The sequence below is a fragment of the Oncorhynchus mykiss genome, chromosome 3 (assembly GCF_013265735.2).
Source record: "Oncorhynchus mykiss isolate Arlee chromosome 3, USDA_OmykA_1.1, whole genome shotgun sequence".
Lineage (NCBI taxonomy): Eukaryota > Metazoa > Chordata > Actinopteri > Salmoniformes > Salmonidae > Oncorhynchus > Oncorhynchus mykiss.
In genome coordinates, this window is record NC_048567.1 from 75,843,908 (window position 1) to 75,867,652 (window position 23,745).

The following is a 23,745-nucleotide window of genomic DNA, read 5'->3' on the forward strand; positions in this document are numbered from 1 at the left end:
AATCGTCTGCATGTGATCTTTTCACAGCAGCTGCACATAAACTCTACTAACGAGGCCTACATGTTCTCAAGACCCTCCTCGCTCTTCTGGTGTCACAATCTGACGTCCTTCTCGTGTCTCGAGATCTCCTCGGTCACACTCACCCCTATGAGCTCGCCCGAGTCCAACCTCTCGGCAGGCCTACTAACCCCTCCTCCGGCTAAGTCTGCTCTCCTCCCAAAGCCTGCCGACGGGTGCAGCATCCCGCGGCCTCGCGTACTGTACAACTAGCTTTATCTTTCAGCCTTTCTTTCTTGAGTTCTAGTTCACTTTCTTCTAATTAACAATAGTTCATTTTGGCTGATATTTTTCTACAGTAGGCAATGCAGATACATATAAAGTATGCTTAATAAGACTTAAGTCTCAATTAGTTGATTTCATCACTCTTTATATTAGGACTACAGTCGGACTTGAAATACATATTCATAACTCTGACTTCAGAATGTAGGTCAGAGTACTACTGCTCATTGGAATGAACCAATACCTTCTACAATCACAGGCTGGCAGCATCTCCTTGAAACCCCCGATGTCCACAGACGTTTTTGACATGGTTCCCTTCTCTGCTGTCACACCCCTGGTGCCAATTCCCGCAAGCAACGGCACACCCCCTCCCCCCACTACAACATCTCCTCCAGACATGAGTGAGAACTGCTCTGGTTACCTTACAGTTCAAGGATGACAGTGAGCGTTAGAATTGAACCACACACAGAGTAAGGCATAAACCATGGGTCGTGGTGATTAGCGATAATTTATTTTAGGTTACACTTTATAATAACTGTCATGAATAATGTTTATATACTTAATAAATAAATGTTACCAATGTAAATTGATTTAAACTCCTACTACGTTGTGGCATCTCACATATTGTCTCTCTCTCTCTCACAGGTAAAGACCTTTTTGGAGCGGAACCTTTTGATCCGTTCACCTGTGGGCAAGCCGACTTCCCACCAGATATCCAGTCCAGGCTGGACGAGATGCAGGTCTGTGAATGATCTTAGGCCCTGTTTAATGGACTCGTAAGAGAGTAGTGGTTCAACCACCACATGATAAAGTGTTGGCGAGTAGACCTCCACCCTAGTAAGGGGAGTGGGGCCCTACGCTCTCATTTTTGTTTTATATAATATTAACATATCAGAAATACCAGAAATGTTTCCAACTTCAGTTGTTCATAATAGTTGCATTTTGGCTCATAAAGGTGTTGTTTTGTTTGTTTCCTGTCTATGATGCTCAATATTGGCCATGGGACTCATTTTATTTGTCTGACATTGTGAACATTTAGGCAAAATATATTTAGCAAGATGTTGAATCGTTGATCCATATTACTGCAGTTAGTCCGCTGAAAACATTGTCATAGAATAGCACTGTGTTCAAAATGCACTTTAGTCATCTTGTAATCCACATTCACTCTTATCTTTATGAGATATAGCTATTTTGTAACATCAGCCATTGGATTTTAGGGCTTGAATGGAATCTTATATTCTATATATTATCTATTTCAAAGCTATTGTTTTATGGAAACAAACTTTATGTAAATGATCAGTTGTCACTGATTGCAGATGCAAAACAATAATTTGTCACATCATGGACACCAAACAACAACTGTTAGTTGTGGTTTTATAGATGCTTATAACAATAAATATTATACTGCTTCTTTTAAAGAGGCAGGTTAGGCTTCTTGCTGCGCATGAATAGATACTTAGATTATAACTGTCATTATTATATTTGATTTAATTGTATTTAAAGTTGGAGCACAGCTTGTCTGAAATTACAAATACAATGACAGTTTGAACTGCAGTGCTCACGTCTTTTACATAAGTGCCTATGATGGCAGAGTTGTCAGAGGAATTTAACTGTAAAACTGAAGCATGGGGTTGTTTTTATATTTCAAACTCTTTATTTTAAATGGAATTCAACTTTGGGAACATGCACAGCAAATTTGACATCAGAATTGTAACACTTTCTTAGAAATTATATGTGGCCCACCAAAATAGTGTTAAACTAACACTTTTCAAAGTGTTGACAAACTAAAAACCCTAGAGTGTTGGGTTCCTAACACCATGGATGTTGCAAATTCAGACTTAAATTAACACTTTATTAAAGTTGATGCTTTTAAGGCGTCCTCATGCTTCCCAGCCAAAACAGTTCAGTAGAGTTCATGCATATATTATGACAACGTTTTGTGACGTTCGTTTTGGACTGGAGGCAAGCCGATGTTCAGAGCCGAAGTCTATACCACTTCGTCGGTGATTGGTCAACAGTAGGGATTCTTCTGTAAAGTCATTGTTGTCATTCAAGGAGAGATGACTCGTTTTCATGCACATTTTTTTATCGAAAAATACTGCACCAAAAATCTTACTTAGATGTAGAATTGTACAACTAATATTAAAAAAATGACAGATTTCTGAGTAATCTTTTTTGAGGAAGTGTATACTGTCTATGGCGTCAGGAGTATATACTACATACTATTAGTTCATTTTAGCATACTGTAAATGAACGGTATCATTTCAGTTGAGCGAACTAGAGCGTTGCCTGTCTACCGGAAGTTGATGCTGTTCTATGCAACCTCTTGCTAGCTTGTTAGCATGACAAATGACTAGCCAAACATTTTACAATTTTGGGTGTGTTCGTAAATTCAATCTGGAGTGCCAGAGCGCACACTGGACGCTCTAGCCGAGGAGTAGGGTTGATCCGGGCATTCAACGGCAGTCAAGCACCCAAGCTAACTGGCTAATGTTGGCTAGCTACATCCAGACACAAATGAGGGAACGCTGCACTCTGACAATTTTTACTCACCCTAGCAGAGCTGGTTATCCAGAGCGTAGGTGACTGTAATTGTGCCGCTGGCAAGAATTTAATTACATTTTTTTTTCCCGACGTTTACTGACACCGGCCATATTCAACAGGTGTTGAGCGTTCGTAAATTCATCAGTTATTCTGCGTGAGTGGGCTCTGAAATCGGAGTAGATAGCCAGAATGTACAATGTCCATTGAAACGCACAATGACTATACCACTTAGCTAAGAATTATGTGAATAATCAAGTCAACAAACGTTGGGTAGTTCGATAGTTAATAGAAAAATATTCCAAATTAGCTCCATAATATCGACAGAAACATGGCAAACGTTGTTTATAATCAATCCTCAAGGTTTTTTTCAAATAGCTATTCGATAATATATCCACCGGGACAATTAGTTTTCCAGTAGGACCGAATGGAATAATGGCTACCTCCTGTATTTTACGCGAGAATCACTCTGGGAGCATCAGGTGACCACTTGCGCAATGTAGCCGCTTACAGGTATTCTTCAACATAAATGCGTAACAGTACGTCACCTTGGGGAATACAGAGAAAAAGTAATCTGGTTGATAGCCCATTCACTGCTCAATAGGGACACATTGGAACGCAGCGCTTTCAAAACATGAGGCACTTCCAGATTGGATTTTTCTCAGGCTTTCGCCTGCAACATCAGTTTTGTTATACTCACAGACAATATTTTCACAGTTTTGGAAACTTTAGAGTGTTTTCTATCCTAAGCTGTCAATTATATGCATATTCTAGCATCTTGTCCTGACCAAATATCCCGTTTACTACGGGAACGTTATTTTTCCAAAAATGAAAATACTGCCCCCTACTCACAAAAGGTTTTAAGGCACATGAAAGTCCACATGTTCCAAAAGCACCCCCCCCCCCCCCCCCCCCCCCCCCTCTCCTGTGACGTATTTAACGTGAGATATACGCCTAGTTTCCTGAAACGAGTCACAACAACTTCATTATGCTCAAAGGGATATTCATTGGTTTTTAGTTTTTTTTTACCCTTCTACTAATAGGTGCATTTCTTTGCGAGTTATTGAAAAACCTCCCTGGTCTTTGTGGTTGAATCTGTGTTTGAAATTCACTGCTCGACTGAGGGACCTGACAGATAATTGTATGTATTGGACTGCAGAGATGAGGTAGTCATCATAAAAAAAATCTGGTTAAACACTATTATTGCACACAGAGTGAGTCCATACAACTTAAGTGACTTGTTAAGCACATATGTACTCCTGAACTTATTTAGACTTGCTATAATAAAGGGATTGAATACTTACTGACTCAAGACATTTCAGTTTTTCATAGTTAATTCATTTGTAAAAAAAAAAATGTATGTATATAATTCCCTTTTGACATTATGGCGAATTGTCTGTAGGCCATTGACAAAACATCTCTATTTAATACATTTTAAATTCAGGCTGTAACGCAACAAAATGTGGAAAAAGTCAAGGGGTGTTAATACTTTCTGAAAGCACTGTATACAATACATTTCATAAGGCCTTTAGTTATGGCCTAGTTATCCTCAATATTGTGTTGTGACAAAATTGTCTCATGAGGCACATCATACCTGCAAATCACAATACGGTAGTTTGTGAAGTGGTTAATAAAACAGCCAGAGGGAGGATATCCAATATTTTATCAACTACAACCTGCATTCAGAATGACTGCTATGGTGAAAGATAAAGAAGACTACCATAACCATCTAACGGGAACAACCATCATAGTAACGAATGCAATAAGTCCAACCCACAACAAATTGGATTAGTTGTAAGTTTATTTATCTTTGTATAGTATAAGATCAATTAATCAATGTGCATGCAGAAACATTGTTATTAAACAAATAATTCTAAAAAAATCTACCTGCAAAAATGCATTCTGGGAAGAATGATAATGAGGGCCCACCATGTCTTTTTCACTCTGAGAGAGTTAATGGAAATTAAATCAACACAGTCAAGTAACAACAACACATTTATTCACCAATCCCACTCGTGTTAACCCCACTAGAATCAACACTCGGACACTCGGACATGCAAATTTGCTGTGGCATCCAGCTGCAAATTGCTATCTACAAACGTTTACATAATCCCTCTCTCTCTGTCCGTACATGATTAAGAGGTCAATTCAATGCGCAGTGCAGAAGATCTGCTTTGTGTAGTGCGGTTGAAATGTAAAGGTAACTTCCTATTGAACCAACATAATCATTGTTTACCGTGAATACAGTCTCCGTGAACGTGGAAGCCTTGCCTTTTAAATATCAATCACACTATAATGCTGATCTTCTGCGCTTCTGATTGAATGAAGCCCTAACAATTAAAAAATAAATAATAATAATAAATAAGTTTAATCTTTATTTAACTAACAAAGTCAGTTAAGAACAAATTATTATTTACAATGATAGCCTAGGAACTGCCTGTCAGCTCGGGGATTCGATCTAGTAACCTTTTGGTTACTGGCCCAACACTCTAACCACAAAGCTACCTGCTGGTTACTGGCCCAACACTCTAACCACAAGGCTACCTGCTGGTTACTGGCCCAACGCTCTAACCACTAGGCTACCTGCTGGTTACTGGCCCAACGCTCTAACCACAAGGCTACCTGCATGCTGAAGTAGTTCCTGTAGGAGGCATTAAGATACCACTCAGTGCAATGTATTTTCTTTCCTCTCCTTCCTGCCTTTAATTCTGTCTTAACTTTCTGTTTCCATCTCTCTTTTCCCCCTTTTGCTGCAGCGTCAGAGATGGTTTGTACCGTTACACTACATTGACCCTTGTAGTTATCGTGACTGTGGCATCGTGAATGGATTTGCATGTATTCAGTTTGTAACTAGTCTGCATACAGTCCAGTATCAGTAAAACCAAGCATTTTGAAATGTCACACTTTCATTGAGTTGAAGTTACATTTTCTAGTAAACAATGTGATTTAGAGTAAAATATATTTATTAACCTCGTTGGTTATGGAAGCTTTACTTTTCTCAGTTTCTTTGGTTTGATCATTCACTGCAACAATAAGGGAACATTTATTGAATAAATAACTAAGGCTGTCAAAGGATAGAAAAATGTAATGGCAGGATTTGTTGTGATTAATTGCAAATTCAGAATTTGCTCAAACTGAGCTGTAGATTTTTTTTTAATACAAAACCCATTACAAGAATATTGACGTCGTAATTTTGTCTAAGCAAAATCTGGTAAATTGATTAAGCACACTTTCTTTAACCTCAATGTCAACTAGTTTTGACATCACATCGTTGTTTTTAGCTGTATAGATGTATTTTGAATGTTTTCAGGGAATTTTGAACGCTTTCAGACAAAATAAATAGGGTTATTACCCAAAATGTACGTTAGTTGACTGATTACCTCTGATAGCCCTATGAATAACACATCTGATCTAATGTTGTGTGTACATGGCTGTCAACAGTATTTGACATTATTGCTCGTAAAGCCACTTCATCATATTTGTATTACTTGTTGTTTCTGGAACGGTCTATCGTCACATGGTGTCAGATGTATTAAAAGTCCTGTAGTTATTATTTGTTACATCCATAGGTCCGACACAGATGCTGATGTGGTTTATGGTGTAGACTGTATATGAGGGTTTTACACTTCTTTGAAGGGATTTGGGTCAAAGCTTCCTCAGATCTTGTTATTTCTCTGAGAAGTGCTTAGGCATTCTAGATTTCATATCCCCTAACCATTACTTTGTGGACTTGGATGCCTGCTATTTTGGACCGAGCAATAATAAGAACTTGGGGCCAGTATGAATATATTTTACGGTGTTTTGGTTACAGCTCACCAAGGCTGTGTCTACACTTAGCACGTACATGCGATTTCTGCTATCAGAATACAAAGATCGCATTGAAAAGACTGGATGCATTGTGTGCTGATTTCTCCTCAGTCCTGACGCAATCAGGCTATCGAAAGAGCATACAGTGGGCGAGATCATCAGCACTCTGCCCACAAGTATCAAATTAAATCAAATCACATGCGCCGAATACAACAATGTAGACCTTAACCAACAGTGCAGTTCACCAAGTACCCAGAAAACTTGTGTTTTGGGACCGAAAGGCACCATTTGTCATTAAACATTGGAGGAAATACGTTCCTAGGAACGTGTTTGCTGGCTTCATAAATCCTAGCTAGCTAGCATATTTTGAAAAGTAGTAATGTTAACCTCTTTGCAATCTCTTTGGCTTTGCTAGCTAGCTTGCTGACTAGTTACAGAGGTTAGCTACAGTAGTTGGCTACTGCCATCAAGTTGTTGTTGTGCTATTATCAGATTTAGCCTGTTCTACCGTTTGCAGAATGCATAATGACATTTGAATAGACAGCGGGAAGAGGGAATCCGGACACAATGTGGACACCGTAGACACATTTAATATGTAGCTGTAGTAGACGCATTACGTGTTTGGAACTGTCAAGTCTAGACACAGCTCAAAACTCAGCAATGTCTCTCAAAGGTTGTGGACATAGAGGAACTGTAGTATTGATTATACTGACCTATACCGACCACCTCCCTTTGACGTCTTTCTTCCTATAGAGCAGATTCAGATGGGATTCATGTATTTTTCTAACAGCCATTCTCCCCCTTGTTTTACAGGAGGGGTTCAAAATGGGACTAACCCTAGAGGCCACTGTCTTTTCTCTTGAGCCACTAGGCGGTCGCTGCTGATGCAAAGAAGACATGTTTGTGTTACATACTGTAAACTCATTTGTATTAAAAAGTGCCAGAATTGGGTCTACAGTCAAGATGTCAATGTTCTTCTAGTCCTTGAGGTTTATATGTATTTGCATATGAATTTGGTTTTAGAATATTCAAAAGGTAATATTCAAATCTGATAAAGAAAACAACACTATTTTTCTAAGAACTGATTTGGGAAGGAGTATTTTTGAGACCCCTTGCTTTTAAAGGCAACGAAGGATGTAAATATTATGTCCAATGGTATACTCTGTGGCAGAGTTTTCATATACATCTTATGTTGTCTTATGTTGTAGAATCTGCTTTATTGAATATACACCACTTAGATCAACGCTGTTATTTGTCTGTCAGACATAATGACTTGCTCACCATCAACTCACAAGACACGGAAATGTCTTATGTCTTGTATTACCACTCATGTACCTAACTCTCAGCTTGTCCTTAATTTGACCATTTGAACATTTTCCTCTGTTATTTTTACTCATTTTATTTTTAATGTAATTAGTTCTGTTTTGACCTGACATTTTAACTGATTTAGTTTTATTGTCTCATTAAACATTTTAACAGGTGCATTTTACATATCGGTATGTATTGCCAGGGATTTACTTTCTTATGATGTATGTCAGTGATCTCTTGCACCAGAAAGCACTTTTGAAAACCTCTGTCAGTGCTTGTTCTTTTACTTTGCTGTTACAGTTATTAAAGAAAAATTAATGCATCAGTTATCAACACTCAAAAATTCTTGAAATGTGTTGGCGCTACAATTAAAAAATTAAAGTTATGCATTTTAAATGTACAATTCTGGGGGATCAAGTATTTTTGCTACCACTTTACATAAAGTAATTTTTAAGTGCAGTTACAAAAGTGCTATGTAACAAAGAGATATTACAAAATTACTAGTGTAATTACAGCATTACTGCACAGGTATAAGAAAACAGCAACTTAATGTAAATTGTTTGCATGTTGGATATTCTCAAGATGTACCTGCGGATATTCAACCATGCATCTCCACTGATGGTTAGGTTTTGATGGGACTTTTTCGATAAGTCTGTTGCTTGGTGACATCATAATAACAGTAAATAATACAAAATTAAAATAAAAGTTTTGTTGTCACATACACCAGGCAGATGCAGTTAATTGTGTTGTTTTACAGGGTCAGCCATAATTAGGGTTAAGTGCCTTGCTCAAGGACACATCAACAGATTTTCATGTTGTCGGCTCAGGTATTCAAACCAGCAACCTTTCGGTAACTGGCCCAAAGCTCTAACTACCTGTTTGAGTCGCTTGTTTACAAACTCATGAGCCCTCCTGAGTTTTGATGACAACTTTATTGTATCCATTAGGACATTCTCTCTTGGCGTCCCGCTCCATCACACAGATGCAACTGCAGCTAGTCAGTCTAATTACTGATGTAGAAGGTAATTCAGTCAGTTCTATGCAAGCTTGAAGCTGCTGTACCCTAACAATTACCAAGAGCTTGGGACGAGGAGAGTCGATTAAGAATGACAGAAGAAGGATACCGTGCCTTGCAAAAGTATTCACCTCCCTTGGCGGTTTTCCTATTTTGTTGCATTACAACCTGTAATTTAAACAGATTTTAATTTTGGATTCCATGTAATGGACATACTAAAATAGTCCAAATTGGTGAAGTGAAATTTAAAAAATGACTTGATTCAAAAAATTATACAAAAAAGAGACGGAGAAGTGGTGCATTCATATGTATTCACCCCCTTTGCTATGGAGCCCCTAAATAAGATCTGGTGCAACCAATTACCTTCAGAAGTCACATAATTGGTCAAATAAAGTCCTCTTGTGTGCAATCTAAGTGTCACATGATCTGTCACATGATCTCAGTGTATATATACACCAGTTCTGAAAGGCCCCAGAGTCTGCAACATCACAAAGCAAGGGGCACTATGAAGACCAAGGAGCTCTCCAAACAGGTCAGGGACAACGTTGTCGAGAAGTACAGATCAGGGTTGGGTTATAAAGACATCCCATGGAGCACCATTAAATCCATTGTAAAAAAATTGAAAGAATATGGCACCTCAACAAACCTGCCAAGAGAGTGCCGCCCACCAAATCTCACAGACCAGGCAAAGAGGGCATTAATCAGAGAGGCAACAAAGAGACCAAAGATAGCCCTGAAGGAGCTGCAAAGCTACACAGCGGAGATTGGAGTATCTGTCCATAGGAACACTTTAAGCCGTACACTCCAGGGAGCTGGGATTTACGGAAGAGTGGCCAGAAAAAAATAAGCAATCATGTTTGGTTTTTGCCAAAAGGCATGTGGGAGACTCCCCAATCATATGAAAGAAGGTACTCTGGACAGATGAGACTAAAATTGAACTTTTTGGCCATCAAGGCAAACGCTATGTCTGGTGCAAACCCAACACCTCTAATCACCCTGAGAATACCATCCACACGGTGAAGCATGGTGGTGGCAGCATTCTGCTTTGGGGACTGGGTAACTGGTCTGAATTGAAGGAATGATGCATGGCGCTAATTAGAGGGAAATTCTTTAGAGAAACCCATTTCAGTTTTCCATAGATTTGAGACTGGGACAGAGGTTCACCTTCCAGCAGGACAATGACACTAAGCATACTGCTAAAGCAAAACTCAAGTGGTTTATAGGGGAAACATTTAAATGACTTGGAATGGCCTAGTCAAAGCCCAGACCTCAATGCAATTGAGAATCTGTGATGTGACTTAAAGATTGCTGTACACCAGCAGAACCCATCCAACGTGAAGGAGCTGGAGCAGTTTTGCCTTGAAGAATGGGCAAAAATCCCAGTGGCTAGATGTGCCAAGCTTATATAGACCTACTCCAAGGGACTTGCATCTGTAATTTCTGCAAAAGTTGGCTCTACAAAGTATTGACTTTGATGGGGTGAATAGTTATGCACACTCAAGTTTTCCTTTGTTTTGTCTTATTTCTTGTTTGTTTCACAATAAATAAATGTTTTGCATCTTCAGTGGTAGACATGTTGTGTAAATCAAATGATACAAATCCCCCCAAAATCCATTTTAATTCCAGGTTGTATGGCAACAAAATAGGAAAAATGCACAAGGGGATGAATACTTATGCAGGCCACTGTAGTTTCATTTTTGGATCCCTTACTTTGGTCATAACCTTTTGAGATGATCCCTTCTGTGTGCCTACTGAACAAGGGGAATTAAATGGATTGTTCTAGTTGTAAACATAAAAGATGACCAGCTTCCAGCTACATTCAATACAAAAGTCTTACTAATAAACAAAGAAATGTTGAAATGAAAACAGAACAAAATCTTTTCAATATTTATTTCAGTGGATGAAACTGACTTGGTTCCCGGGATAGAATATCCTATTGATCTGCCTCTGAGATGGTCATAAGCAATCAGACCAATCTGCCACCAGAATATTTACAGTTTTGAAATATTTAATAAATACTATCATTATGGAAAGTGTCCTCAAACAAAGGAATTAGAAAGTTGATTTAAGAAAAGCTTAACTAAAGAGAGACATAAATCAACATCACAATGGACATAATACATGTATAATTACAAAGCTATGTTCAATTCACATGTAATATGTCTTTTACCTACGCCAATATTTCCTGTAAATATTTATATATTTATCTGTGGAGACAAATTGCTTAGTAAATGCAGAAAGGCTCAGCTTTTCCCTAAAAAGGAGAACTTTAGCTAATTAATATGACAAAAAAAAGAACTTTGGGGATAGACAAGCGTTTTGTTTAATTTGTTGCATAGCAAAAAATACATGAAGCAAATAGGCTTCGTCTCAAAAAGTTTCTATAAAACTAAGAGAATGTGACTTAAAGGGTTGACCGACATGCAGAAAAAAACAACAACACACTTGTAGTGTTAAAATGATCATATATTAAAAATATAACACATTCGTAGTGTTAAAATGATCACGATTTAAAAGATAATATGTAAAAAAAATGATCAGGAATTACAAACATAGCACACTCAAAGTGTTAAAATGACCAGGGCTAATTGAAAATTAAAGCAATTATTTAAAAAGACAATCACCACACACTGTGTACGAGACATTGATTCCACCTCTCCATCTTTATTGGTAGTCTCTAACCCTCCCCTGTACTGTATATGGGAGAGGAACACTTACAGACAGCACCAAACCTGTGAACAGGGTTACACATAATCATGGCATCCCAGTTTGTGGAGACGAGGTAGCTAACACTGAGGAATCGACAGGTAGCTAACACTGAGAAATCCACTGGTATCTAACACTGAGGAATCAACAGTCTGGTTGGATCTTTAATTTGGATTCAATGGAGTCAGTTCAGAGCTAGGATAACTTGGATTTTTCAGTTCTGGACAAAAAGAACAATGTAATTTCCTCAATAGCACCATAAACATTCATTGTACATTGAAAACTGTTGTTGTATGAACATAAATGAAAGAAATGATGTAAAACATTAAGAGCTTAGGAGATCTTTAGTGGTGGAATAAACCATTATAGTTACATTATTTAATAAACTGGGTGGTTTGAGCCCTGAATGCTGACTGCTATCAGATCGTATACCACGGGTATAACAAAGCATTTATTTTTACTGCTCTAATAAGTTTGGGAACCAGTTTATAATTGCAATAAGGCACCTTGGGGCGTACTGCCAAGAACAGCCCTTAGCCGTGGTATATAGGCCATATACCACACCCCCTCGTGCCTTATTGCTTAAGTAGAATGGTGTTCTCATCTTACAAACAGCAGTTAATGACTATATATATTTTTTTAAGTATTCATATTTATCAAGGACAAACGGCAGCTTTTCATCTTTTATGCATAACATCAAATAGAGTATCAATGGATTGGATCTTTGTACCTTATAGATGAAATATCATTTTTGAATACTAATTTCTAATTGGCTTAAAGGGCAGTCTAGAGCAAGCATTATTACTCTATAACGCACGGTATATCAGCATGGTTGAACTCAATGGCTTTAGTTCATTCTTACATATTCTATGTTTGAGCTGGTTTTGAAAGCAAAAGTCTAATTGAAAAAACTATTGGCATTGTTGAATTCAATTTTCATAATAACAAGCTAGTTGATTAGCTAAACTAGCAAGTCTGTTTGTTTGGTTACCAAGGCAACTACTGTAGCTGTCTAGTAAACTTTCTGGCTACTTCAGTGGATGTTGAACACATTTCTACCTGCAAATGAACACATTTCAAGAGGTAAATGTGTTTAAATTGTAGCCTTGGTATAATAGGGATAATCAATTCTGAGCTATATGCAACTCAGAGGAAGGCTAGTTCCACTCTGCTAGACCATCATGGAACACACCTTCCACGTTGTTCATTATTTTCCAGAGAACCCATAGCCCCTCGTTGATTATCCCTTACATAATGTATTTGTCAAATTCAAGCAAAGTTTCTAAATGTTTCTTACTTGATCTTTGTTTCCCCCAAACATTCATCTAACATACACAGGGCGAAAACATATCAACTACGATGGGGAATGGTTGGAAAGGCACAATAAATATCTTGCCACGAGGCGAGAATAGTCCGCAGTACTTGTATGTACAAGGCTGATCGCGTCAGCTGATAGTTCAAGAGTCTCAGGATTGTCTTCAATGTGTCCCTGTTGTTGTTGTTGTTGCAATTTAAAGGAAGCAAACAGGGCCAATATCGATACCAAACTCCTGATCTGAACCACCAATGTCCACAGGGGCCATATCCATGATGGGAAGTCTGGCTGTTTTCTGTGTCCTGTACTCAAACACGGTCTTGCCCCAGTTACCATTGGATTGCTGTAAAGAGAAAGGAATGGGAAAGGTTCAGTAAGTCAATATACCACAAACCTCTGAGGTGCCTCATTGCTATTATAAACTGGCTACCAATGTAGTTAGAGCAGCAAAAATAAATATTATAATAGTATATGGTCTGATATACCACGGCTGTCAGCCAATCAGCATTCAGGGGTTTACCCACCCAGTTTATATATATATATATATATATATATATATATATATATATATATATATATATATATATATATATATGTATATACTGTATAATATAATAATATTACTCACTCCACAACTGTCCTCCACCACGGTGTATCTGAAGCGGCTGTTTCCCTCTGCTTTGAGCTCCAGGTCATTGGACCCCTTGAGGATGACAGCTTTCTTCAGGTTCCCAGTCGACTCGTCCTTGTAGCCCACTGTGTTCTTGCAGTGGTAGGTAATGGTCTGAGAAGCCTCTTTGGAAAGCAGACGAATGAACGTCATCTGAACCGTGACAGAGTTGGCCGGCTGGTCTTTGTTACCATAGGTGAACTGTGAATGCACAAAAAGAGAAAACAAACAAGTTGGAAAATTGCCACCATTTGATGAACTCACATTTTAGATTAAACTACATTTAAATGTGTTATCAACAGTTATCGGTAATGTCGTTATTTATCTATGTACAGGTAACATTTACATATTTATTATCAGTGATGGTAAAATGTGTGTCTGTTGCTAGATTTGTAAAATTACCAGCCGTGGTCAATCTTGCTTTACAAGTATTTTCCCTCAGCAATAACCCACTACCATATAAAATACTTGCATCCTATAATTAGGGGTGGAATTGGGTAGGAATGCATAGGAGCAGAATTCCCTCAGACTTCTGAAATGTACAATTTTAGGGGGGACATTTTGAATGCCCAGTGATCCAGCAGTTCCTGGAGTTGTTTTCCAACCTGAGTCATAGAAAAAATATGAGGATTGCAGGGTAGAAACATTGTTCTTACTTGCTGTCCTCTATTGATGTCCGCTCCAAACCACACAGGCTTATTCCTTGAGGTGCTCCACCACACTTTGCGAGGTATGCTGGCGGGATTGGCTGAGATGCAAGTCTCTCCCGTCTCCATATTACAATGTACTTTGATAGCGTCCTCTGAGCTTCCTTGGTTTGGATCGACCCAGTATTCACCTGGAACAGAGAAGGAGAACATTGTCCCACAATTGTCACATTCAAAATAAAATAGCAAATATTTACTCGTGAATTTAGATCCCATCTGCCAGACTATTGGCTACTTTTACATGGGGGATATTTCAAATGTGAGTTAGAAAACGTGGCGACATCAGGGGTAGAAGTACTGCCAAAATAAGATTAATGAGACATGGTCTGAATACCTAATAACTACAAAAAAAACACCATAATGATGATTTCTGATGTGTAGTACATCCCACCTCATGGAAACAACAACTCACCGCTCTTTTTCAGTGGGTAGCACTGCTTTAAGTCCTCACAGGTCCTGGCCGGGTGCTTCCTGCTGCCGTCGGGGCTTTTCATGCTGTCGATCTGGCTGCTGAGGGCCTTCAGAGTGGCCTGGACACCTGGGTCCAGCTGCTGGGTGGCATTGCTGTTGGGCAAAGCCTCATCCTCATTGAACTCGGGAGGGGGAGGGGGGCCGTCATCGTAGTCTTGCATGGCGCCAAACAGGTCATCCATGGCAGCTGTGGGGGGGCCGGGAGGGCCGGGGAGACCAGTGGGGCCTGGCTCTCCAGGAGGTCCCTGGAAGCCACAGAGTAAGAGGTAAGTAATAATGTTTCATTTAAGTATGAACAAATGATGTGTCTTAACATTATGTGCCAAATGTGTTGTCGTCCCGGAAAATGTTTATTTCAGTGTACAGATCTGCTATCTTAATTTGATCACAAATTGTAATGTATTCAAGGTATATTCAAGGTTTAAAAGGGCTTCTAAAATGTGTAATTTCCACCTAAAAATGTCAGACATGAATTGCCCAACCCTGACAAAAATGTCCATCAATTATATAATGATTTTCCTGCCCGTGAGAAACTGGTCAAATTAAGGGTGAAATGACCCTCATATCAACATGCCTCAGGTCCGATCTCGCCGCTAATTCCACGGGTTCCAGGAGGTCCCATTGGTCCAGGCTGGCCGATGTACCCTTCTTTTCCTGGGGGTCCAACTGGTCCAGAGGGTCCCTATCATAACATACCATATTAAAGATACATTTTAATGAGTCACGAAATACAACATGGTTAACAATATGGAACATCATAGAACAGTGTCCTCCTGTATGGTACGTACTCTTTGTCCACTTGGCCCGACTATTCCTGATGCTCCCTGCTCTCCTGTTGTACCCTATAAAAATAAATACAAAATGTAATATCAAGACAGATAGTACTTTAATGGGTATACATTCTACTCAGTAACAGATACTGTATGTATTGATTTGACGTACTGGTGGTCCGGGTAAACCTTGTAAACCGGTGAATCCCCTGTGTCCCTTCTGTCCTCTATCTCCGTGGTCTCCCAGGTCACCCTTATCACCTCTGGGTCCTTGTGGTCCCTGTTGTTTAGGAGGACACCGTGCAGTCACAATGTTTATGGGAAATCCAATGAAAAAACAAGAAAGCTAATTTCTGTTTGTGATTGTGTCGTCATACAAATAAGCAAATGAGTTCTGACATGAGTCTAGTAATTTTAACCATCACATACTGGGTAATCATTTCTGTGAATGCTCGCAGGAAATCAAATTACTTGGATTTCTATTAGGATATTAAATACATGTTTAAGATAAATTGGTGGTATAGTCATTCAAGTCAAATGAAATGATAACCTTAGATTTTTTGATTATGCATCTGTTGATGATGGTCTTACCGTTAACCCTCTCTTTCCTGTTGAACCGGGGGGACCATTTGGTCCTCTGGAACCCTGTGTTTGAATAAGACCACAGCATGACTTAGTCAGGTACTGTATATTAGTAACTGGGTTCAAATACCTTCTGTTTAATTTTTCTGTATTTAAAATGATTGTTGGATACCCTTATTTACTATTTAGTATGTATTGATTTTTCTTCTTTTTTTTCTTCTTTTTAAAAATTATTATTATTTATTTATTATTATTATTTATTAGTATTATTTATTATTAGTATTTATTTATTAGTATTAAAAAAACATTCACTCTTTATGCGATGCAAACTGCCGAGAACACCGGAAGAAGAATTATCACTGAATTATCCCAGTGAATTATTGTAATGTTTATTTGGGTCAATTAATCCCATAAGGGATGGGACGCCAACTGGCAATTTGACACAAAAATAAAATGTCATTCATTTCATTCAGTAACATGTACACATTACCATGACCCTTTCCTTTCCCCATCTTATCTCACCGTGGGATGCTCATGTATTGGCAGGGAAAGTCCAGCGTTAATGAAAAGGGCATATTACGTACAGCGTCTCCTCTCTTTCCAGAACCACCGGTGGCACCAACTGGACCCGGAGTTCCGGGTTGTCCCGGGGTCCCGATCAGTCCCTCTGGACCATGGTCCCCTCTCTCTCCCTGTGAGGGTCATCAGAACCAGAACCATTTCATTGCCACGCCTAAAAAGGTTGAAAATAATTTGTCTTGCTGTTACAGCACAGTTGGTCAAGCACAATAAACAATGGGAGACGTTCTGGAAACAGTATTGAAAATTAAAAGTGTTCAGCTCCTTCCTACCCTTTGACCAATGACTCCAGCTTTGCCTGGTGGTCCATCAGATCCAGCATGACCCTGGAGGAAAATAAATATTGTGATTAACTACTGTATTCTCCATACACTCCATACAAGAGAAGTTATGCTTCTTTAAAATGGGATAAACTTGTTTTCTAGAGAGCTCTGCTCTGTTTTTGCCCATTTAGCATCGTTCACACCCTCTTAAGCCGTAGCCCCACCCATCTCTTTAAGAATTCCCATGTAAAGGCATGAGTCAGCATTGCATTGTCCTCCAGGAAGTAGTTTCTCTATTCTCCCCCACCATTATCTCAGCCAATCATGGAGACTGCCTTTCTCCCGACATACTGTAGCTCAGTGTTTTCTCCTTGGCTAAACTAGGCTTATAATTTATCATCTTTATTATTATTTACTGCTCCAATTAAGTTTGTAATTAAGGCACATGAAAGTTCATATGTTCAAGAAGGCATTTATGCAAAAAATGTAATACAAAATATATATATTTCAAAAAAATGAATGGCCCTACTGTGAAGTAGGAAATAGGGTCAAATGCCTATGATCCTGAATCCAGACACAAATGGTGACTTGTGAAGTAAAGAGTTTTGTTCAGGCAAAAAAGTGTAAGGGTCAACTTACATCAGGACCAGGATCGCCACGGGGTCCGTTGGCACCAGGAGAACCGACCGGGCCAGGGGGACCTTTGTCTCCCCCAGGTCCTGCAGTCCCCTGTTTCCCTGGAGGACCCTACAAACACCACAGGGGCATTGGAACCATGAGTCGCACTGTAACATGCAATGTAGAAGCAGTTCATATTGTGGCCACACGTGTGATCCAAATCAATACACACCGCTGGTCCAGGAAGTCCCAGCATTCCACGCTCTCCCCTCTGACCAGGAAGACCCACAATGCCTCTCTGTCCTGTTGTTCCGGCGGGACCTGGAGGCCCATCAGGACCCTGCGGGAAAAAACCCAGGTGGAGTTTATATTGACTGGATATTGTGCTGTACCAGGGTTGGGGTAAGTCCAATTCAACACGACTCAAACTTGTCATTCAGTTCATGAATTGGATGTTTCCTGATATTTTGGTTGATAATTATTTTTCTTATTCCAATGCAAATCCTGACTGAATGGAGTCGATAAATTGTATTATACAGCAATGTGTTAATTAAGAATTAACGCACGAGGGAGTGTGGTATATGGCCAATATTCCACGGCTAAGGGCTGTTCGTAGGCATGACGCAACGTAGAGACAGCCCTTAGCCGTGGTATATAGTCCATATACTACAAACCTCCAAAGGTGCCTTATTGCTATTATAAACTGGTTACCAATGTAATTAGAGCTATAGAAAATACATATTTTGTCATACCCGTGGTAGACGGTCTGATATACCACGTCTGTCAGCCAATCAGCATTCAGGGCTCGAACCACCCAGTTTACAATGTCCAATCAATCCCTGAGGTTTATATTTTTGTTCTAGCCCTGTATGAATACACCCAATTGAACTTATCAATGGCTTAGTGATGTGCATCACCTGAGATTTTCCCAGGAACCGATTGAGAAACATTGCTATTCATTGATAGTTTACCGTGGGTCCGTCCTCCCCAGAGTCTCCCTTGTCTCCTGGGCCTCCGGCTGGTCCTGGGGGGCCTCTTTCTCCTTGTCTTCCAGGGGATCCGTTCTCTCCACGAAGGCCAGGAGGACCCTCCTTCCCAGGGGGACCAAGGGGTCCGGCCTCTCCAATGGGACCCTGTCACAAACATAATTTGTTGTTATTTTGTTGTTATTGTTGTTTATCTCTATGAGAATAATGTGAAGTGCATTCACAATAGCTGGTAAGTGGTTATCATCAAAGTATTAAATTCCAGTGGCATATTAAAATGATAGCCGATGGCTACTTCCGAATTGGTACATTTAATCAATCTAACCAAAAGTGGTTTGGTGATTACTTACAGTTGAGCCTGGTGGTCCAACCCTGCCTGCAGATCCAGGGAAACCAGTGGGGCCCTATGAGTGAAAAGATGAGAAGATCCACATGATTACTGTTCATTACATGTTTATATACTCTCTGAACTGCATGTGTCAATACATGGACACAATCATGTCAAAGTCCCCAGAGACTGATCAAAATATAAAACATGGACTTACAGGTGCACCCTGGGTTCCTCTGCCGCCCTTCAGTCCAGCCACACCAACAATACCCTACGGAGAGATGAAGATTGTTGTATGATATTGTTCCTCCTGATCTGTTGTCTATGTGAGACAATGTAGCACAAGATAATGTGACATGTTTACTCACAGGAGGTCCGTGGGATCCAGATAAGCCCTGAGGCCCTGGAGAACCAGCGTCACCCTTCTGACCTGGCTCTCCGGGCTCCCCCTTGACTCCTGGTTGACCATCAGGACCCTGTATAAGAATAATATGAAAATAAGCATAAGAGCTGGAAACATCCCAAAGGCCCTACTTTTTTTATGAGACAACACAAAAGGAGGTTTAATAATATGCTATATACAAGGGGTGGGTCAAATCCTGGAGTCCACCTGTGGTGAATTCAATTGATTGGACATGATATGGAAAGGCACACCTGTCTATATAAGGCCCCACAGTTGACAGTGCATGTCAGAGCAAAAACCAAGCGATGAGGTTGAAGGAATTGTCCATAGAGCTCTGAGACAGGATTGTGTTGAGGCACAGATCTGGGGAAGGGTACCAAAAAATGTCTGCAGCATTGAAGAATCCCAAGAACTCAGTGGCCTCATCATCTCTTAAATAGAAGAAGTTTGGAACCACCAAGACTCATCCTAAAGCTGACCGCCTGCCCAAACTGAGCAATCGGGGGAGAAGGGCCTTGGTCAGGGAAGTACCCAAGAACCCAATAGTCAACCCAGAAGGAAAGCCATCTCTTCAGCACTCCACCAATCAGGCCTTTTTTACCTGTATTTTACTAGGCAAGTCAGTTAAGAACAAATTCTTATTTTCAATAACAGCCTAGGAACATTGGGTTAACTGCATTGTTCAAAGGCAGAATGACAGATTTTTACCTTGTCAGCTCAGGGATTAATTCTTGCAACCTTTTGGTTACAAGTCCAACGCTCTAACCACTAGGCTAACACTCGCCTTTATGGTAGGGTGGCCAGACGGAAGCCACTCCTCAGGAAAAGGCACGTGACAGTTTGCCAAAAGGCACCTAAAGGACTCTCAGACCACAAGAAACAAGATTATCTGGTCTGATGAAACCCAGATTGAAGTCTTTGGCATGAATGCAAGCATCGTCTGGAGGAAATCTGGCACTATCCCTAAGGTGAAGCATGGTGGTGGCAGCGGCAGGGACTGGGAGACTTTTCAGGACTGAGGGAAAGATGAACTGAGCAATGTTCACAGAGATCCTTGATGAAAACCCGATCCAGAGCACTCATGACCTCCGACTGGGGCGAGGGTTCACCTTCCAAAAGGACAACAACCCTAAGCACACAGCCAAGACAACGCAGGAGTGGCTTTGGGACAAGTCTCTGAATGTCCTTGTGTGGCCCAGCCAGAGCTCAGACTTGAACCTGATCGAACATCTCTGGAGAGACCTGAAAATAGCTGTGCAGCGATGCTCCCCATCCAACCTGACAGAGCTTGAGAGGATCCTCAGAGAAGAATGGGAGAAACTCCCAAAATTCAGGTGTGCCAAGCTTGTAGCGTCATACCCAAGAAGACTCGAGGCTGGAATTGCTGCCAAAGGTGCTTCAACAAAGGACTGAGTAAAGGGTCTGAATACTTATGTAAATGTGATATTTCAGTTTTCAAAAATGTCTAAATACCAGTTTTGTCTTTGTTGTTATAGGGTATTGTGTGTAGATTGATGATGAAAAATAACACTAAGGCTGTAATGAAAGAAAATGTGGAAAAAGTCAAGGGGTCTGAATACTTTACGACTACGCTGTATGATAAACAGTATGACATGAATTATTATAATTGCGTTATTTACATCTGTAAATAAAAAGCACTCTATAAATGTAACGTATTATTATTATTATTAGTAGTGGTATTAATATTAGTATTAGTACGATGCTAAGACAATCAATTTAATGTCATCTCATAGGCATCATGGGTTACAGTAATTAAGAATGACTTACGGGTGGCCCACCAAACCCAACAGGACCAATAGGACCAGGTTCACCACGGTTTCCCTGGTGGAACAGAATGCAAACAGATCATAATGCCATAACTGCTGATATGATCATTTCCAGGTAAATGTGTCACTGTGTGGTTTTATACTGAATGTCAGGTTGTCCACTCACAGGCATCGCTCTTGATCCATGAGGTCCAGGAGGGCCTTTAGGTCCAGCTTCTCCCTGCAATTACAACAAGTTCCAGTTGTTCCAGTGTCACAACAAAATATTAGCTAACTAAAAGATTCTAGCTTTTGGCAAAATGTGTATTTACCTTTTCACCGCTGGGTCCATGGGGTCCGGGTGGGCCGAGAGGACCAGGAAGACCCTGTGGTGAGAAAAGGTCTTGTTAAAGGAAATACATTCATCCATTTTGTGACTCTGTACAATTAAATGAGCAGACATATTTCTCTGACAGAACATGCAGCTACGTGTTTCCGAGCTGACTCCTACTGTAATACTCCACTGTAGAATAACTCATCCCTTATAAGGAAGTGTCTTTGTTGTTGTTGTTTTACAACCCCGCAGTACAGATAAGCATGGTTCGCCAACTGTTTGAATAAGCTTGGTAAGCACCTGGGGCTACTGTAGCACCTTTCAAATAAGAACATCTGGTATCTGTCTTCACATGATGAAAGCACAAAACTATTTGTCTTAGGTCAAAATAAGAAATAACACGATGCCTCTTTGTGTTGTATTATTAAAGCGAAAGATAAAATGCATGTGTAAATTTGACTTACTCTTGCGCCATCGTTTCCAGGTGTACCTTCTGATCCCTTCTCTCCACTTGTTCCCTACAATAATGGAGAATGTCACATGTCAGAATCAGATGGATAATACTATTCTCATGTTATCATAATGATTTAATTGTTTGCTTTGCCCCCCCCTTTAACTACCAACATCTACTGTACTCTTCCAAGGGTCCACACAAATCACAGTAGAAAACAATCATACACATTCAGTAGACAGAAACAAGAATACACCGTCTCCCTAGACAGGATATTATAAGATAAGGAGATGAATACACCGTCTCCCTAGACAGGATACTGTAAGACAAGGAGATAATCAAGCAGTGTGTGAATACTTACTCTGTCACCTTTAGGCCCAGGAGGACCAGAGATCCCTCTCTCACCAGGCATCCCCTGAAGACCAGGAGGTCCTAGGTCACCAAGTCCACCGTGAGGTCCAGGACTACCCTTTGGGGAAAAAAGCAATGGGATCAGTCTCATATTTGCGGCTTCAAAGATCCAATTCACATAATCCTTCGTTGAGGTTCCACATTACAACAAATACCTTTGGTCCATCGGGTCCTGGTGCTCCGGGGATTCCTTTGGGTCCAGCTAAACCGTGAGGTCCAAGTTCTCCTCTCTCTCCTGGGATTCCACGTTCTCCCTGTTTAAAAACAGAACAGGTGTCAGTCACACAACATACAATGTATATGTGTGTCTGGTGCAATACTACATGGTATATACAGTATGTTCAATATATTCCAATATATATTTATATTAGTAAGATGGTAAATGTACCCTTGGTCCAATTTGACCCACAGCACCTCCTTCTCCGGGGATACCCTAAACAAGACAAATAAAGTCAATCTATAACGTCATGATAACAATGAGGATTGCATCCCATAAAACAGAGGATCTATTTATCTTATTAGAGATATACTTCAGCTAACTCAGACTGTGCAAGTGCTCAGTTGCTAGAGCATGGAGCTTGCAACGTCAGGATGGTGGTTTCGATTCCCCCTGGGGTCAACTATGCATAGAATGTATGCATCCATGACTGTAAATCCATGTCAGAGACTATAAAAAAAGAGTCTGGTAAATGCCATATACTGTATATGATATTATATTATTCATCAAACTCACCAGATCACCTGGTTTTCCTGACTCTCCAGGGGGGCCTGGTGGTCCAGGTAATCCCTGAAACACAACAGCATATACACTTCAGATGACAACAACAGTGCGCAGTTGGTTCAATCCCATACAAGTGACAAGCTTTGCTGACACTTTCAGTAATCAGCCAATCAGCTATCTTGTTCACCGTTCTTAGTGCCATTGGTAAAAATGTATGATAACTCACCTGGAAGCCGTTCACACCGGGAGGTCCCTGTTCTCCTCTGTCACCAGCCACACCCTTCAGACAAACAGTTTACAGAACATTTTCACTCAATCGTTCATCAAGATGAGTATATTGTGATACAGCATACTTTGAAATGAGATTGGTAATGTCTATACCAGAATGCTACTAGATAGGAGTCTTGATAATCAGAGACCAACAGGTGACTTACCGGAGGTCCAGCGGGACCTGCAGGGCCAACCTCCCCATCTTTCCCAGGAGGACCCTAGAAAGGAAATCATCATTAGTGATCGTCCTCATAAACACAATTGTTTTTGTAGACACGTACAAAGACAGAAGTAATTTAGTGCTCATTGACAAAGACACTCACTCTTTGTCCTGCCACTCCTGGAGATCCTTGTTCACCTGTCTTCCCTGGATCTCCCTTTGGGTTGAAAAGACAAGGGGTCATTTTTATTTTTTATTTCACCTTTATTTAATGATTTGATTCA

At 40.1% G+C, this 23,745-nt stretch overlaps 2 protein-coding genes across 8 annotated transcripts in view; one reads left to right on the forward strand and one right to left on the reverse strand.

The window, feature by feature from the left end:
• The window catches only part of LOC110520596 (PTB domain-containing engulfment adapter protein 1), a 169,405-nt gene extending 161,148 nt beyond the window's left edge, over window positions 1–8,257 (forward strand). For 3 of the 7 annotated variants that reach the window (XM_036975224.1, XM_036975223.1, XM_021597990.2), the window contains 4 exons: window positions 28–255; window positions 539–680; window positions 925–1,019; window positions 7,441–8,257. In XM_036975224.1, the coding sequence (XP_036831119.1) occupies window positions 28–255; window positions 539–680; window positions 925–1,019; window positions 7,441–7,512 (537 nt within the window). In that variant the 3' untranslated portion in view covers window positions 7,513–8,257. Of the gene's footprint in view, window positions 1–27; window positions 256–538; window positions 750–924; window positions 1,020–5,576; window positions 5,588–7,440 lie in introns of all 7 variants that reach the window. The other 4 variants (XM_021597991.2, XR_002473009.2, XM_021597993.2 and 1 more) reach the window with 4 other exon arrangements.
• Window positions 8,258–10,825: 2,568 nt separating this feature from the next.
• LOC110520599 (collagen alpha-2(V) chain) overlaps window positions 10,826–23,745 on the reverse strand; it is a 64,960-nt gene continuing 52,040 nt past the window's right edge. Inside the window, exons 27-53 of the mRNA XM_036975225.1 lie at window positions 23,625–23,678; window positions 23,466–23,519; window positions 23,258–23,311; window positions 23,044–23,097; window positions 22,699–22,743; window positions 22,466–22,564; window positions 22,261–22,368; window positions 21,913–21,966; window positions 21,447–21,500; window positions 21,302–21,355; window positions 21,137–21,190; window positions 19,314–19,421; window positions 19,163–19,216; window positions 18,968–19,021; window positions 18,603–18,764; window positions 17,864–17,971; window positions 17,653–17,760; window positions 17,023–17,076; window positions 16,756–16,863; window positions 16,181–16,234; window positions 15,762–15,869; window positions 15,608–15,661; window positions 15,394–15,501; window positions 14,761–15,064; window positions 14,298–14,479; window positions 13,600–13,842; window positions 10,826–13,314 (exon numbers count right to left, since the gene is read on the reverse strand). Of these exons, the coding sequence (XP_036831120.1) occupies window positions 13,168–13,314; window positions 13,600–13,842; window positions 14,298–14,479; window positions 14,761–15,064; window positions 15,394–15,501; window positions 15,608–15,661; window positions 15,762–15,869; window positions 16,181–16,234; window positions 16,756–16,863; window positions 17,023–17,076; window positions 17,653–17,760; window positions 17,864–17,971; window positions 18,603–18,764; window positions 18,968–19,021; window positions 19,163–19,216; window positions 19,314–19,421; window positions 21,137–21,190; window positions 21,302–21,355; window positions 21,447–21,500; window positions 21,913–21,966; window positions 22,261–22,368; window positions 22,466–22,564; window positions 22,699–22,743; window positions 23,044–23,097; window positions 23,258–23,311; window positions 23,466–23,519; window positions 23,625–23,678 (2,640 nt within the window). The 3' untranslated portion in view covers window positions 10,826–13,167. The remainder of the gene's footprint in view (window positions 13,315–13,599; window positions 13,843–14,297; window positions 14,480–14,760; window positions 15,065–15,393; window positions 15,502–15,607; window positions 15,662–15,761; window positions 15,870–16,180; window positions 16,235–16,755; window positions 16,864–17,022; window positions 17,077–17,652; window positions 17,761–17,863; window positions 17,972–18,602; window positions 18,765–18,967; window positions 19,022–19,162; window positions 19,217–19,313; window positions 19,422–21,136; window positions 21,191–21,301; window positions 21,356–21,446; window positions 21,501–21,912; window positions 21,967–22,260; window positions 22,369–22,465; window positions 22,565–22,698; window positions 22,744–23,043; window positions 23,098–23,257; window positions 23,312–23,465; window positions 23,520–23,624; window positions 23,679–23,745) is intronic.